Raw genomic sequence first — 18,834 nt, 5'->3', positions numbered from 1 at the left:
CATACACATTAAACATCCAACCATGCATACTATAGACCTCTCAAGAGCCTGAAATCAGAATCACACACAGGAGTACACATACAATTTACATACAACTGAGACATTTGCATTTTTTTCTTTACATCCCAGAGCTGACCATCACCTTTTTCCAACTGCACTTCTCATTAACCTCCCCCAGGGTTCTACCCTACCCATGTTCATGGCCAGCAAGGAGAAATCTCTAACCCACCAGCCCATGACAACCTTTCAGGATCTTAAGAGGTGCATGTGCACTTGCACATATGAGCAGTGTTATGACCAAGCCATTCCCCACTTGGAGCACAGAGTTTGCCAGTCTTTTAATGCCGCTGTTGAAGCTGTCATCATAAACTACATATCCATTCCACATGAGGTAACAAAATGAAAGCTGACCAAATGAACCAAAGATTCCTTCTCGATGAAGCATGCGGATACAGCCATATACACACATATATATATATATATATATATATATATATATATATGTGTGTGTGTGTGTGTGTGTACACATACTGAAAGTAATCAACACTTCAGTAGATCAACAACTGAAAGACTAACAAAAATATTGAAAAAATATAGACACACCTCAGTGCATACCCTAATATATAACCTCAGAGCATGTAAATAAAAATAATGGTTGTTGTACTGATGTACCTCACACATCCCCTACAACCTAAATATACCAACTCTGATATTACACAGTACTAGGAAAAGTCATATTTCCCATTCCCAGTGTTATAGCAATCTCATGCCAAAATGTACAACTTTCCTGCCAAAAAAAGCAGAAAGGAAAGCAGTCAGCTTAAAAATATCTATATATATATATATATATATATATATATATATACCAGTATATTGTAAATAAGGAAAGAATTATTGAACAAGTCATGATTTTCTTTAAAAATTTATACCAAACTTATCTTTCACTGATCTGTTACATCCATGGATCACTACACAGAATAACGGATTTCTTTTTCTGATCAGATAAACCAATAAAAAAAAAAAAGAAAACAGTAACTTGCTCACATAATTTGTCTGTATAACGGTATGGTTACAGAAAGGTGGTTTTGTATCCTAATGTGTAATGTTGGGGTTAGGGACAGGAGCAGGGCCGGGTTAATGTTAGCACATTAATAAGGATGGGAAGGGGTGGCACTCTTTCCCCAACAGTAACGCTAGATAAGACAAAATGGCACATGCCTCCTTCCTTTACACTTACAATAAAAAAAGCACTAACACTCCGAAACATACACATGCTCAACCCCAATGCTGACACTTAACATGCATTTTTAAAATAGCTATCCCCTTCTCTGTTCCTTTCTCCAACTGGATCTATATCACATAGTCAAAGTTACATAACTTCAAACAGTTAATGGTCGAACCATTATGCTCGAAGTTACATAAATTCGACTACCTAAAAAAAAAAAATGCACAATGGATAACAAAATAAACTGTTGTAAGCAGGGGGCAAGCCACACTGCACCCCCCCCACACACCCTGCTACTTAAATATACCAACTCCGAGATCACACCATGTTGAAGTGAATGGAAACCTCCACCTATGGAGATTTCCATTTACACGCTCAAACTTTTACAAATTCAAACATATGGTCTCAACCATATGTGGTTCAAACTTGTAAAAGTTCGATGACGTGATAGGAACCCACTCCAACCCTAACGCATGCACTTGCATGTACATATTCATCTTCAATGTCAAAACGTTCATTACAAATACGTTCTCGCATTAGTTCCCAAGCCCACCAACCTAACCTTTGATAGAGGGAAAATGCAGAGTTTCTGCATCTGAAGTAGGCAGACAAAACTAGAGAGAGAAGCAACACTTCATGGCAACTAATAAAACATAGCTTCCTCTAAGACTATTTCATGGCTACAACCTCAAATTCCTTGCCTCCTGGTCAAGAGAGAACTTTTAGAGTACTCTCTAGGGAACTAATCTGAAGTACCTAGTCATTGTTGAAGTTGTCCCTGAATTGTGAAAAAAGGGATAGGAGTTGTTTTGGAAAGTAGAATGACCGCTGTTTATTAAACACAATGAACGGAAAGGAAAAGAGTGGTAAGTCATGCATAATCAATATGTAAAGGTATAACAGAATTGTGAAAATACGTTAACTGAAAAGATGCTGTACATATGTGAATTATGAAAAGAACCTGTCTGTCCTGTTACAGACTGGATGTCTTTCCTCATGCTCTGTCTCACAGTACACACACACACACACACACACACACACACACACACACACACACACACAGACAGATAGGTAGGTAGGTAGATAGATAGATAGATGTTTGATAGATATATATTTGAGAGGGAGAGAGAAGTTTTTTTTTCCATCATTTTAAAAACTCTTCAACTTAATAATGATAAGGTGGACCCAGAGACTGTTTCTTTTTAAGGCAATACCATCACATTGCTCTCTCACACACATATAAAGTGTGTGTGTGTGTGTGTGTGTGTGTGTGTGTGTGTGTGTGTGTGTGTGTGTGTGTGTGTGTGTGCGTGTGTGTGTGCGTGTGTGTGTGTGTGTGTGTGTGTGTGTGTGTGTGTGTGTGTGTGTGTGTGCGTGTGTGTGTGTGCGTGTGTGTGTGTGTGTGTGTGTGTGTGTGTGTGTGTGTGTGTGTGTGTGTGTGTGTGTGTGTGTGTGTGTGTGTGTGTGTGTGTGTGTGCGTGTGCATGTGTGTGTGTGTGTGCGTGTGTGTGTGTGTGTGTGTGTGTGTGTGTGTGTGCGTGTGTGTGTGTGTGCGTGTGTGTGTGTGTGTGTGTGTGTGTGTGTGTGTGTGTGTGTGTGTGTATGTGTGTGTGTGTCCGCGCGTGCACATATGTGTGCATGCATGAATGTGTTATGTGTACATAATTACACAGCTCAAATAAGCGCTGCAACGGATATCCCCTTCCACAACTTGAGAAAAGGAATGTGAACTATTCAAGAGTTCTGTTAGTGGATTTAGAATGTTTTAGTTTCACTATTAAAATTGTATTTTCATTTTGAAAACATATGGCTTAATCCAAATAAAATCCTAAAATCCTACAGAAGTTGAATACCCCTACTTCATAGGTAAGAACTAGGCTTGCTGTCCTTTCGGATCATTTTAATCCTAACTAAATTTTCTTTGGTGAGAATCAAGCACTGCACCTCTTGTCTTTGACGAATGCACCTTAACCATTATGCCAACACCCAATTCCACGTCAGGTGAATACAAGTGTCTGCATTTTAACTGAGACGTGAGGGGGCATAAATGAGATTGAGGCACAACCCTCAACTGTCCAGATTTCTGTAGGCTGCCTTCATTTCTGCCTCATATTTTCAGTCCATTCCTCATACCATTTGGGATTTTTAGCAAGTCATTGGGGATTGTATTCACTAAATAATGTCTTCCATTTGAGTTTCAGACTTCATATCTTTCAGAAAAATACATGTTAATGTAAAACCTGTTATTCTAGCAATTAGTTTTTGAGTAATTATTAAATCTGCCCCTGATTTTGGACATTTGCTCTCCCATTATTTATGACTGTGTCCAGAATTTTTGCACTAAGAGGTTGAGAGGAATGGAGGAAGTTGCATTAATTGCTTATATATTCTTCTTTTTTATAAATTTAGAGTAATTACATCCCTTATGTAATATGAGAATATAACAAATAAACAGATGTTACCATCCCTGGTGGGAAGACTGTTCTGTAGGAGTCTCCTGTGATGATCCCTGGTGGAGGCTGGGAGCATTGCAATTGGGATTCTTGGTCCAAAGGGTAGATAGGATGGGGACATTGCTGAACAGCTACAGAGGTGGGGTGAAACTCCACACGTCCTCATTGCATGTCCACTCCTCAAGTGCAACAATGAAAAATGTGAGGTGGGATGAGTAATGGCAGTAGGTCAGAAATGGCACCCTAGTGGATGTTGTTGGTCTGACCCCCAGAATACTTTTATGATCTGTGCCATTTCCATCCCTATTGAAGGAAATACAGAGGGTTAAGAAGTAGATGGTAGAGTTGGTGATGGATGTCAGGCACTTGGTAGGAAGCCTTGGGTTGAAGAACATATAAAAAACTCCCCAAAACATAGTAAATATCACAGGAAAGGAATAGTTATGGATCATGCTAGACATATCAAAATGAACTGTCATTCTTTTTTTTTACCATCATCAGCATTTTTCACAAGATCCAGTAAATGTTTTTGCATGTCATAATTACTCTTTTCTATGAACAGTCATACTCTGTTTCATAATAAATTATGCCAGGATAAGTGGTATTTACCAAATCTTGTCTGCTTTTCTAATTTTACCTCTGTGCCACTGCTGCATTGTCAGTAAGATCTTAACAAACTGTAGTTTTGTAACTTTTTTATAAATCAGCTATGTTTTTTAGGATTCAAAATGAGACTGTGTCCCATTGTTTGCATATGACTAATGTTTGCATACCTATGGTGTAATGAGAGCTGTTTATCCTTGCTTTTCTTTCTACAGATTCTCAGACAACTGCAATTCCTTCCTTCCATAAAACATCTGCAGAAGTGCGAAGCACCACATCTCAACCTGTCCCTACAGTGGTAGCATGGCCCACATCAAGAAACAAGCAAACCTCAGCTACCTTAACCCCTCTAGGTGAGTACCAAACTTTAACTACAGATGAGCTCTAAAAATAGTATTTAATGACATCTACTTCCTCATGGTATCTCTAAAATTCTGAAAAATTGTTATGCCATTGAAAGTCATATTCTTTGACTCTACCTGTTTCATCTCCCACAAAGAACTGTTAGCTATTTGATCTGGAAATGTATTTTATGTGCAGTGATTTTCATGTGCTCAGTTCCTTATTTTGTTTTAATAATTTGCATTTAAGTACAGGATGGCTTATTTTTTTTTTAGTCTATCCATTATTTGTTTCACTCTAAAAAACAATGGCTTTGGATGAGTGGACATATGTCCTGTAGAAGGACAGGTATGTCAGTCTTTGGCCATTATTGACCATAATTTTATTAATCTGTGATGAACGATACAGTTGCAGTGTAGACAAGTGAACAATAGTATACACTTTGCTGAGGTGACAGGTCATCAGATGTGGTGGCTGCAGGGATTAAAATTGGTATACAGAGTTGCAGCGAAATCAGAGTTGATTATGTAAAGGATGATGCATGAGAGCTCAGCTTGGTACATGGAGAATGAGAGCTGTCTTATAATCCCACAGGTTACACTTTTGTTCATTTATTTATTTAATTATGTAGGTATGAAATAGTAGGTGCAATTTACATCAACATGCAGAGGAATTTTAAAAGTTATGTCCTAATCAGATCTATTCTAATAATTAAAAATAGAAAAAAATGTTTGTGTATGCCAATCAGATATGCCACTGAAAGCCAGACAATGTTAAGCATTGTATGGTTTGTGTTATAAACATATATAGTATGATTTATTATTCTATTGTATGCATAGTCAAGAAACAGGAGGAAACTGATGCGGAATAAGGTGAAGTCCCAAGACTGGAAAAACTCCCTTATTAGCCTCAACAAAAAGTTGAGATCCCTCATCAAATCCTCTAAAGCTAGCTAGGAAAACAGAATTGCAGCAGATAGTAAAGACAACCACAATGCCTTCTATAGTTATGTAAAGAATCTCCATGGCAATACCCAAATTTGCTCTGAGCTACTGCAAAATGGTACCTGCTATACTGAGCCAACAGATATTGCCAATATACTGGCTGACAGATTCAGTGACAACTTTACCCCTGTCCCCCAAGGGACCAGTCACAATACCAATAGATTGCCTGGCACCCAGTATTACTGCTGCACAGGTTAAAACAGCACTGTCCAAGGCCAAGAATACAGCCTCTATAGGACCTGACAATATCCCTGGCTTATTAGCTGACCTAATATAGAAAATGAAAATGAGGTTCAGGAATTCAGTTTGTCATTGATTTTAACTTAAAACCTGTCTTGTTTTTTGGCCTTAGCAGCAGCAGAAAAGAGAAGCAGCCAAGAAAAAATCACAATTTGATCAGAAACTGCCAAGAAGAAATATGAAGGATCCCCTGGCTTCATGGCTCATGGTTCATTATTAATCAACAGTTCAACAGTTTTTTTTTTTCTTTTTTTGTGTTCTACATGAACTACAGAGTGAACTGGCACCTCACCTGTGTGCCCTGTTCAATCACAGCCTCACCTCAGGCTTTGTCCGTACTGAATGGTGCACTGCTACAGTCATCCCTCTCCACAAAGGATGAGTGAATACAGACCCTGGGAACTATCGCCCCATTAGCCTGACAAGTCTGATATGCAAAGCTATGGAACACATCATCATGGATCTAATAAACAAGGATATAAGGAATCTCCAAACTCTGGATCCCACACAGTTTAGTTTTGTGAAGAGTAAATCATGCCTGCTCAACTTGGTCAACTTCTTTGAGTCAGTCACCATAGCTGTGAATGAAGGCAAGGTGGTTCATACAGCCTACCGTGATCTGCCAAGGCCTTTGATACTATTCCCCACTCAGGAATCATAGAAAAACTCACTAAGCTAGGCATCAATCCCTATATCACTAGGTAGGTTGCAAACTGTCTCACAGGTAGAACCCACAGTGTGAAAGTAGCTGACTCCAAGTCAGACTGCTGACCAGTCACGTGTGGAGTCCCACAGGGTTCGGTCCTGGGTCTTCTCCTGTTTGGTATCTACTTCTCTGAAGCCAGGCCAACACTAAGGGACTCTGAGTGATAAAGTTCGCAGACAATTGCAAGTTGGGAGCTATTATTAACTCGCGAGTGATGTTGACATCCTACAGAAAGGCTTTACTGAGACCAACAACTGGTGTCAGAACCTTGGCCTTAAGCTCAGTGCCAAAAAATGTGTCATCATCCCCTTTGGGAAAAACCCGGTTCCCATGATTTACCACATTGATGGTAGTCCACTGACCACAGAAGGTGTTATAAGAGATCTGGGAACACAGGTTGACAGCAACTTCTCTTTTGACCACCACAGTGCCACTGTAGTCAGAAAGTCCTTCTATGTGGCACATCTCATTACTAAGGGTTTTGCATCCAGGAAGAAATAGGTCATCATCTCCCTCTGCTCTTCGCTCATTAGGCCAATCATTGAGTAGAAATCCCCTTTTGGCATATACCTAACTAAATACCTGCAACATCTGGTGAGGCTGCAAAAGTACCTCACAAAGAGGATCTTAGGCCTTAAACATTTGTCCTATATGGACAGACTAAAAAAACTCCATCTATTCTCTTTCTCATATCACCTACTTAGAGGTGATCTCTGCTTGACTTACAAAGCCATGTCTGACCCAGCTCTGTTAGAAATGCTGCATCTAAAGAAATCCCATTCCCTCCACACCACATGCTCCAGAGACCACAACCTCATTACCATAATCAACAGAACATGATGGAGGGACAAGTTCATAACCCAGACACTGCCCATGCTCTGTAATAGACTTCCCGTACATGTCAAGCCAAGCACCTCACTGATCCTCTTCAAGAGAAATCTTGATGAGTGGCTGGGAAATAGAAAATTCACCCCAAGATCACTCCAGTGGCTCTACTCAACAGAGGCTCTGGGAACTAAGGTTGGGTGGCACGATGCCAGGGTAATCCTATGGGCTAGGCTTGTAAAGGCTCTAGAGCCATTAGCCTAGTAGACACCTGTGAACCTGTGAACCTATAATAGACAACATAGTTTAGTATCAACGTGTATTACATATGTATTAAATATGCTTTATGTTTTCACATTTAGCATCCAGATAGAGGAGGTTATCTGGTTCTAGCCTTTCACTCGTCTTATGTATATTCAATAAGACGAAGAAGCTGGGTGTTCATTTAAGTAGTTTATTGCACACAAACACATCAGGATGGAGAACATTAACATTAAACTTAAACTAACTGACTGACTGACCACTACACACATGCACGATTTCACTTTGGCTGCTCACTACAAAATGGCACTCTTGCCTGCATGTGCTCAGTACCTATATACACGTGCTCACTGACTGGAATAGCTCTTAAAGGAACATACACACTCTGATCTACATCCTCCTTCTTTGACTAGTGGTCATGCAAATGAACAATGACAATCATATGAGCATGCAAATTTTACAATATATACAAATAACTATCATGTCCAGGTTGCTGTGTGTTTGGATTAGGTCTTCAGATTGAACTGCACGTTCTCCCAAGTCATTTGATTGTGGATATTCAGGACTACTCATAACATGAACTAAGTCCCACTTTTCAGCAAATCTTTTGAACTGCTGACATAAACTGTGCACCATTGTTAGAAATGACTTTGTGTGGAATACCATGGACAGAAAAATGTCTTTTCAACTTAGTAATGTACTGGATGTCAGATTAGGAAGGAAGGTCAATCTCGAAAAAATGTGAATAAGAATCTACTAATACCAAGTTATGCTGTCCATGCCATTCGAAAATGTCTACAGCTACTGTCAACCAAAGTAGTTCAGGAATCTGGCTTAGCTGAAGTGGTTCTTTTTGTTGATGTAGTTTAGTACTATTACAAACAGAACAAGATGAGAGGATTTGGCATAAGAGCAGCAACTTCTTCGACAGTACGCATTGGATGATGAGGTCGTTTTAGTGCTTTGTTGAAGTCTCTTGGATCTATACATATTCTAATATCATCTGAGCTTTTCTTATGAGATACCACCATGGAGGATACCCATTCAGTTGGTTCTTCTACTGGACAAATTACACCAAGATGAAACATTCTGACTAGTTCAGCTTTAACTCTGTCTTGCAGAACTATTGGAATTTTCCATGCTGGACTGATAACTGGGCTTACTTCATGGTCTAACTTCATGGAGTACACAACTGGGAGTTTGCCTAACTTGGCTTTGAAAAGATCAACATAATCAGAAAAAATAGTTTGTGCAAAATTCTCATTGTTATACGTGCTTACATGATGGACTTCTGCAGTAAATGAAAGCAGTCCATTTTTCAAACTGTTTTTGAGACCTAACAATGACTGTACATGCCTTTTGACTATGTAAAACTGCAAATCATACCTGTCCCCAGCAGAGTAACATGAAAGCACTACTGAGCCTTCAGTTTGAATTTCTTCACCACCATAAGCAACAAGCTTTGCACACTTTGGCAGATCAAGCTTCTCACCAGCACTTACTTTGGCAAACATTTCTGCTGATATAACATCGCACTTTGAACGAATATCAACTTTGAACTCCACAGGTCTCCCATTAATCAGAACAGTGCAAAATATTTCATTCTTTCCCCAGAAATCTGCTGCACTGACTGTTTCACCAAGCACAGGCACACCATCAACGCAAAAAGTAGGGTCTCAGTTTACCTCTTTGAAGGTCCTCTTTTAATAAAAGAATGTACCCTTTTTGATTTACAGAACCTTTTGAAATTATTCCACTTTTTACATGTGTGGTACTGCTGACCAAAAGCTAAGCACCTTTCTCTTTTGAACTTACAGCTACGTCCAAAATTATGAGAGTATGAGGCTTGCCACAGATTTTGCTGACTCACCTTTCTGCTTCACTAAGTATGCTCTGGATTGTACTGGAGCTGCTCTAGAACTTGCTAGAAAGGCTTGGGTTTTCACTGAAGAAGGCACTGGAAGCATGCATTTCTCATTTTAAGCATACTTGTGTGCTTTTCTGTGAGCTCATATATCTGAGAAATCTCTGTGCCTTATTCAAAGTTAAATCACTGTCTCGAAGCAAAATCTTTCTCACTGCATCATCATCTTTAATACCACACACAAGCCTGTGTTTTATCAAGTCATCTCTTAAATCAAATCTGCATGTTTTTGCCTTTTTTGTCAAGTCAGCTATATAAGCTGCAAAAGTTTCACCAGACATTTCATCCCTTTTGTAAAATATGTGCCTTTCCATTGCAATATTCTTTTGGGGGTTACACATTTTTCTAAAATTTACATTTTAAGCCCTAAGGGTCTTCCTGGGTCTCAACCTGTACCACTATATGGCAGTTTAACCCTCTCCCCTGCATACACAGCTGGGGCATACAGAAATGAATGCTCCCTTTCAATGGCTTCTGAACCAGCTACATTAAGCAGAATAAATGCCTTTGTATGTGTGGCTTTGTCAGAAAAAACAGCCTGTATGAAAATATCTAGTTTTCAGCAAAATTATTATCAATACAAGTGGAGAAGGTCTGCAAAATCCTTCTGCCATGCCAACAAATTGATTTTGTAATTATATTCAAATGCACACACACAGATATACACCAGGTACATGAAAAATATTCAACTGTACCATAAACTCTTCAAAATGACTGTATCTTGGGAAATAACTGTCCTGTAATACTGCACAAATTTGTGAACACTTTGCGCACCTCAGATATCTCAGATAGCTTTAGTTAATATGAAAGAGATGCACATAGTGAAAAAATATGGTGATTTTCTCTTTTTTATACATTTCACGTGATTCTGAAGTGATTTCAAGCACTTTTGTTAAGCATTTTGAGTATTTATATCAGTATATAGTAATTGCTAACATTTTTTTAATTAGAAAGTTGTTTTGTACATTTTTAATGCTCCTTTTCAAATTTGTTGAGTAAAAAATCATTTAAATGAGTTTAAGTACCTGGATTTTCTTTCTCGGATTCACTCCTGTATATTCCTCTAACTATAATCGCATGCTTCTTAGTCTTGAAGAAGAAGTTTTGCTTGGGACCTTTTTTGGGTACTACATCATTTTAAACATGCCACTTCTGACACCATGTCATTCGTCTTGTGTATATTCAATAAGCCGATGAGACTGGGTATTCATTTAAGTAGTTTGTTACATACAAACATATCAGGATGAAGAACAGTAACATTAAACTTTAACTGACTGACTGACCACTACACACATGCATGCTTTCACTTTGGCTGCTGACTACAAAATGTTACCCTTGCTTGCACTTGCTCAGTACTTATATGCATAGGATCATAGGAAGTTACTAGGCTATTGGCCCTGAGGCCCTTATAAGCCTACCCAACAAATTAGCCCATGTTTAGACAAGTCAGCACCCAAAGCCCCTATCCAGCAAGGACACAGGTGGAATCCCAGGGTTGTATTTTCTGTTTCCCATCCAGTTATCCAGGTTGCACTTAAAAAGGGATAATGAGGTACTCTGCTTGATGTGGAGAGGGAGTCTATTCCACAGATGGGGAGTCTCTGGGACACAAATCTGTCTCGCCAACATGTGCTATTGATATCACAGACCAGGTTGAGATTGTGTGTACGAGTTACACGAGTGGAGCTCGACTTGCAGATATGCAGCAGTTCCATCAAGGTGGGGTCTGAGATTGCTTTGTATGCCAGACAGAGGTCACCTCTGAGGAGTCTGTATGAAACTGAGTAAAGGGAACAGGGCTTTTAGCCTATCTGTGTAGGGTAGATGTTTGAGGCCCAGGATTCTCAAACCTCTGTGGTCTCCAGCTGCTGCATGGGCTTTGCAAGGTACATGCCGAAGAGGGCATTGTACTCAGTAATTGGTCTTATAAGGGAAGAATACAGGAATGTTATGACCTCTTTGTTCCTGGATGAGAGACCCTTACTTATGAGGTGGGCCATGTAGAAGGCTTTCCATACAATGGAAGCAACATGGTGGTCAAAAGTCAGGTTGCTATCAACCTGGGTGCCCAAATCCCTGACTACTGATTGCGTGCTTAGGACATTGTTATTAATGTGATAATATGTGAGGACGTCACTCTTCCCAAAGGGAATGATGATGCATTTTTTGGCATTCAGCTTGAGGCCATATCTCTGGCACCAGTCATTTCTTTGGGGGAGACCCTCTTGGAGGACGTCCACATCACTGGGAGAATTGATGACAGTGCCCAGCTTGCAGTCATCTGCAAACTTGGTCAGCCATAGCTCACTGGTTTTGGCCTGCACCTCAGAGAAATATAGCTTGAGTAACAGAGGCCCCAAGACTGATCCCTGGGGTAAACCACACAGTACATGTCTACTGGTTGAGGTGGCTTCCCCTAGTTTGATTAGGTGGGTTATATCAGTGAACCAGTTTGCTACCCATCTTGTAACATATGGATTGATGCCTAGTTGAGAGTGTTGATTTATTATGCCCAAGTGGGGAATAGTGTCGAAGGCTTTGGCCAGGTCAAGGTATGCAGTATGTACTGTCTTCCCCTCGTCCATGGCTTCGGTGATTGTCTCAAAGAAGTCGACCAGATTTAACAGACATGACCTCCCCCCTGAAAAAGCCAAACTGTGTGGGGTCAAGTGTTTGGAGATTGCCAATGTCCCTGTTAATAAGGTCCAGGATAATCCATTCCATGGCCTTGCAGATCAGGCTAGTTAGGCTTATGGGTCTATAATTTCCTAGATCGGTGGACACTCCACCTTTGTGTAAAGGGATGACAGTGGCTGTCTTCCACTTGGCTGGGTTGAAGCCATTACTCTGGCTTTGGTTGAATAGGGTGCTAATGGTGGTGCAGGTTCATGCCTGAATTCATGTAGGATGCAGCCTGGGATGTTATCGGGTCCCATGAGGGCTGTATTTTTTTTGCCTTTGAGATGGCAGTGATGACCTGTTCCCTAGAGATAAGGGGTGAGGGGCAGGTACTAGGGATGTCCTGATTTACTGATGGGGAAACAGAGGGGTAAAGTTTTCACTTAATCTGTCAGCCAGTAGATTGGCTATGTCTACAGCATTTGTGTATGTGGTGTCCTTGACCACCAGTTCTGGACAGATCTGGGTGCTTTCTTTGAGATTGCAGACGTATCTGAAGAAGGCCTTCTGATTGTCTCTAGTAGATGTGGCCAATTTGGACTCAAGGTTGACTTTAGAGGATTTCACTAGTGCTCTTATTTGCTTGTTCAGGCTAAGTTGACATTGCTTCCAATTGGGCATCTGCTCCTTCTTGGTCCTGGACAGAAATTTTTTTCCTTTTGTTATATAGTTTATTTATTGCAGATGTCCACCAAACAGGTTTACTCTTCCTTGCGGAGGATGATTTTTGTCGTGTCAGGTATTCCTGACTCCATGCATCTATATAAATGCTTGTATAGTACTTTGGTGTAGATTTGGACATTGATACTAGTTCCAACAGAGGGGGGGGGGGGCTGTGAAGCTGTTTATACCAACACTCAGGAGCTTGTAATCAGCTTTGGAGAATTTTTTTTTGTTTGATCCTAGCTAGAGGGGGATCAGTGGAGATGGTGACTTTGAAAGTCACTGTTTTATTGTCGGATCTTACCAGGGAGGATAATACTGTAAGGGCACTGCAGTGGTTACTCATGTTGGTTAATACCAAGTGCAAGATATTATCACCTCTTGTGGAGGTATCAACTAGCTGTTCCAAGGCATTTTCATTAATAAAATAGAGGATTCTCTGGGGATTTGTGTTCTGGCATGAGTAGTTTTTCCAGTCTATGCTTGGGTAATTAAAGTTGCCCAGGATCAGGGTAAAGGGTTGAATCTTGATAGATTTGAAGAGGTCCAGATAGGTGGACTGGGTATCTTGTGTCACATTTGGGGGCCTATAGCTAGCTGTGATTTGAATAGGGGTCTTGTCAACAGTTAACTGCACCTGGAGTGTCTCCTATGCATCATACTGCTTGACCAACCTGGAGGTGTGTGTGTCTTTAATATATATTGAAAAACTGCACCTCCTTTGGCTTTGACTGAATTAGCTCTTAAAGGAACATACAAACTCTGATCTACATAGCCACTCTCGTTAATCAGTCTGTCAGTATGCCAGTATAATATACATCTGTACACATATGTAGATTCAGAAGGAAGAAGACCTTAGGAGTAACAAGTCCATGTAGTACAGCAGTCTTACACATGCTTTCCCATCTATTTTCTTATGTTTTAGGAACCACTGAATTGCTCCATAGAGTTACACGCATCCCCTTAGTTTCATAATGGGATCTCACCACTGTATTGTACTTATATTTTCTAATGCATCAGACTCATTCCTCACTTTGTTGTTAGCCTTGCTGTGCATTTATGGGCCACCTATGAAACTTTTTAACAATAATATGGTGCATCTGCCTTGTACTTCCTAATTCATAGTCTCTTGTTTATGTAAAGGAGGATGTGTGAGGGCATTCTAAGTGCTCTGATCCTTTCTTCATATGCCATGTCATCCATTCTTCTTACCATGTTTTAATCTGTTGCAGTGCATCATCGAAGTTTTAGTGAATAACCTGTTATAGTCTCTGGAACTAAATATACCAGATGGCAGTCAGCATACAAGCATATGTGTGGGTACCTGACTGCACTTTTGTTGACTCAGACTTGGCAAGCAAGAACAGGTGCAGAAAGGTCAGCCAGAAATCTAAGAGGAGTGCAGATAAATTACATCCTAGCATAGTCATCCTGGGCAAGGATAAAGAAATATAGTACTGCAGTATTCCTTTCTGGTAACAGCTGTGGGTTAGTGTGATTAGAAGGCAGTATTAGGCAGTATTATGGTCAAGATATTGGCACAAGTCTTCAGAGTGTGCTAGTAAGACTATATTCGTGCCAGTGTTACTGCTGTCATCACTACATGTTATCTTCATAACATTATGGATGAGGCATTTATAGTCCATATCCTCCTAGACTACATAAGTGGCTATGGAGACTCGGGGAACAGTGGTTGTCTAAATTTATGATGGCATCAAGTGGATCAAGAAATGCCAATTTGGGGGGATTGTCAGACAAAAAAAAGAAGAAAACTGGTTATAAAAGTATTCCCTATGAAGCTTCATCAACAATGTTATGAGAGCCAAATATCTAATGAATGGATTCTATATCCCTGGTACTGAACCCTAGACATTTATATTGCAGAGCAAGTCAACAGACTGAAATATTTCACTATTTATGTCCACTCTAGTTGCACTGGTGGCACAAATAATTCCTTAAAAAAATTCCTCACTGGTCACATGCCTAAACTCTGCATTTAAGCCCAGTTCCTATCTATTTACCTACCCTTCAGATTACCTATGTGACTGTGATGACTCACCCTTTGTGGTCTTAGGATTGTCAGCTAATATGTCTCAAAAATATCAGCCACAGTGAAAGTTTTAAATATATGTAATAATAAATAATAAAAGAACAAGAAACTACTCAGTATATAATCACACTAATATCAAAGTTCAAAATCACAGGAAATATCTAAACAACATTGCAAGACAGTCTCAGATAAATAATGAAAACATCTAAACTATATTTCACTATATTCCTGACTGAATCTAAGAGAATTATTGTACCCTAGTACACTTACTTAATTAGAGCAGCAAGACAGATGTGATGAGCGGATCTTGTCAGGTCAAAGCAAAATACAGAAAAATACAGAATAATAAATCTCTCTCAGAGAGTTCTTAAATTAATATCCCAAATATTACTGCTGGAATAGCTTGCAGAATGGTATCACTTCTTGTCATCTGACTGTCTCAGGTAAAAAACAACCATTGATGCAGCTAGTAGCATTTAGCATCTACCTGTGAAAATACATAAACAATGCTTTTCTTAGATCTAAGGCAAATTCTGGAAGTCATAAAACAATAAAACACTTGTAAGACAATGCAGATAACCTCTAATTCTAGACATTGTGTCTGTTACTGCACTGAAACTGAAATATAACATCCTTTTATTACGTGGTCATAAAGTAATTTAAATGTTCAGCTATTTTTCTGAAATTAACCTCCTGTGTTCAAGTTTTCATTGTTAAAATAGCTACATCTCAACAGTTACAATAGTGTATGTACATTTCTGTTCTGTTTCAGTAGGGTAATGTGTGGATACATTTTTAAAGCTCAGTATTTTACAATCCTTTTCAAAAGACACTTCTGTACCAGCAGTTTGATAAACACGTAACATACAGTTCTAATACATTTGTAACACAAGTATATGAATCATGTTGATATTCACAAAAGATATATAATTATTTACAAAATTTCAGATAGCTGGGTTGGCAGTATTCCTTTTGTGACACAGACGTCTGCCTTTTGTTAACTATCTAATGCTTTGCTCACTTTAACTATTTTGACATCTTACCTTTTTTTTTTCTTCCAACCTGAAGGGAGTCATGGTGTAAAAGACTTGGTGAAGTTTAGATACAATTTATTCACTAGGTTCTATTTTTCTCCCAGACTGATCATGACTCAGCAGTAAAACTGGATCACAGTACACTGGGAATACTTGTATAATGATATGTCCATAGTGTTTTTGGCCTGCATAACAATTCCCATTCAGAAACTCCACTGGGCTGGCCTTTAGAATAATTTTACATTTCTTGGAAAAGAGGTCAGAGCTGTAAGTGGAGAGGAGTAAATGGGGTGGTTGCTCCAGGCTGTGTGTGTGTGTGTGTGTGTGTGTGTGTGTGTGTGTGTGTGTGTGTGTGTGTGTGTGAGTGTGTGTGTGTGTGTGTGTGTGTGTGTGTGTGTGTGTGTGTGTGTGTGTGTGTGTCGGGGGGGCAAGGAGCTAGTATAACTATAGCTCTTTGTTCTAGCTTCTAAAAGAGGTATTTTGCAGAAATGTAATCATTGGTTGCTATTTTTGTTCCTCATCTCTTGTTGAAGGAAGTACCAGTTGGAGAATCACACAGGGTAACGACTGACTTATCTACAGCTCTGATAATGGGAAAGTACCTTGTAACTGTATGACGACTTTTTTATTTCTCTTCTATGGAAGAGAATCATCTCCTCTTACCTTCTAACACTACTCCAGCCATCAGCAAGTAATTATATAGTTTTGTCTATATATATATAAGAACACTGGCTGTTCTCTCAACACTACTGTCAGAAATTATTCATGACACAGTGTATTGTCCTCCTAATGGTTTCAACTCATCCAGCTCATCTGTATTCATCTGAAGCCAGTTTCCTACTTTGCATCAGTTTCTAAATAATTAGCTGGATAAGTCACTCAGTATATCAGTCTGGTCTTTTTTTTTTTTCCTTTACAGTGTTAACACTTCTGGTTTGTCTTTTATATAGGAGTGTGCACCTTATTGATGTATAACTTTGGCTGCCAGACAGGTGTGCATAGGCATTTTCAGTGAGTGACAATACCACAACACAATCTCTCTGAAATTTATATATAGCAATAATAGAGTTTGCACTTTGGCACCATTGTTGTACAACTGTAAAATTCGTATATATAAGCCTTGGATCAACGTTAGAAGGTTTCTTCCCACATGTGAGGTGCAGGGGAGGCTTGCCTCTTGGAAAAACAAAGATATATATATATATATATATATATATATATATATATATATATATATATATATAGATATATATAGATATATATAGATATATACGCATGTGTGTGTATATACGCTTTGAAGTTTGATAAACATAGCTTGCAGTAATGTTATTTTGCAATATTGACAGTTGCTGAAATTTTCCTTGGAGAGTCAACATGAATCAATACTTTCATATCTATAACTCCAGAACAAAAAACAATGACAGTGCTATGTTTCTGCTTTTTTGGTATGCCATTAAAAACTCGGGATGCTCAATGGTGCTTCAGCAGCTGGACTTTTTCTATTGGCATATGCTCAATTAACAACTGGTTGGGCTGTCAAATCAATGTGCTTGTTTTTGAATACAATGAACAGTCATTATATAACATCAATTCAGCAATACTTATTCCAAAAAACTTAAATATAAACTTTACTAATCACTTTCATCCAGGCTTAAGTCCAGACACTAATGTTTGTGTCCTTTCCTAACTCCTAACTGGATCACTCAGAATACATAAACCTACAAGCATTCTAGCAGGCAGGCAAAGCATGTTGACTAATCTTGAGCTCATGGAGTACTAATTAGTTTTCTATCTTCACCTCATTATCATTGACGTGTTTTGGTGCATATAGTCTCCTGTTTTCTCCTTCTGGGCTTCCTTTCTTCTTGCTACTTTCCTATCTACAAATCTATATTGACTCCTATTTCCCGTGCCCCCACTTAATCATATCCTCCTCACAAACACATAATTCTTCTTCTTGCTTTATTGTTTTTATTCTCTTATGATTACTTTCTCTTCCATTCTGTATGTGTAGTTCTGACATGTTGCTTCCTGTTCTTACAAAATGACTTTTGTTTTGTTACCCATCTCTCTCTCTCCCTTTCCTCATTTTCAGATGTGTTTTGTTTGATATGCACTCTCTTTTTTACTTGGATTCTTTTTACATTGCTGCTGTTTTGTTTTATAGAAATGCTTATTACTTCTAGAATAACTGACAAGTTTTCTCTAACTGCACTACATATCTGTTTTGCTTATGTGCATTTTGAAATTATGTAGAATATATTTATGTATTTATTTATTTGTTTATGTATTTATTTATTTAATTTATCTATCTATCTATCTATCTATCTATCTATCTATCTATCTATCTATCTATCTATCTTAGTTTGTTTAACGTTCATTAACCAGTTGGGTGGGATGATAACCACTGCAAGGGCCAAACGGCAATTGCAATATATAGTATTGTATAATAAGAATACTGTAGTAATGATAAAATATTTTATATGTGAATTACATAGATCAATAGAAGAAGTTCACTTGCACCTTACATATACATGAGTAGTGAATATCATTTATGGCAGAGTTCTAGTGATCTTGTTTGTGACAAGACCAAGGAAATTCATTTGGAATGTATTGTTTATAACAATCGCCATAAACCAGAAGAGCACGTTTATTGTATTGAAAGAAGTACACTGAGTGACTCATTCTCTTTGGCCAGGGCTGCGGAGGATAATTAATTTGCATAATGTTATAGTGAAGGAATCTGGAGAGGCCTCCCCATTCATTTGCAGGAAATATTTTTGTCACCACTTTGGGGCAGAACAGTTGTGGTCGGGGCAGTGTGC

At 38.9% G+C, this 18,834-nt stretch overlaps 1 protein-coding gene across 3 annotated transcripts in view; it reads left to right on the top strand.

The window, feature by feature from the left end:
• The window catches only part of PRRT3 (proline rich transmembrane protein 3), a 1,156,938-nt gene that overhangs the window by 709,048 nt on the left and 429,056 nt on the right, over positions 1–18,834 (top strand). For all 3 annotated transcript variants that reach the window (XM_044078714.1, XM_044078713.1, XM_044078712.1), the window contains exon 3: positions 4,497–4,634. In XM_044078714.1, the coding sequence (XP_043934649.1) occupies positions 4,497–4,634 (138 nt within the window). The remainder of the gene's footprint in view (positions 1–4,496; positions 4,635–18,834) is intronic.

The sequence above is a fragment of the Protopterus annectens genome, chromosome 7.part1 (genome assembly GCF_019279795.1).
Source record: "Protopterus annectens isolate FY-2018-M chromosome 7.part1, PAN1.0, whole genome shotgun sequence".
NCBI classification, from domain to species: domain Eukaryota; kingdom Metazoa; phylum Chordata; order Ceratodontiformes; family Protopteridae; genus Protopterus; species Protopterus annectens.
This window is presented reverse-complemented; position numbering and strand designations above follow the sequence as displayed.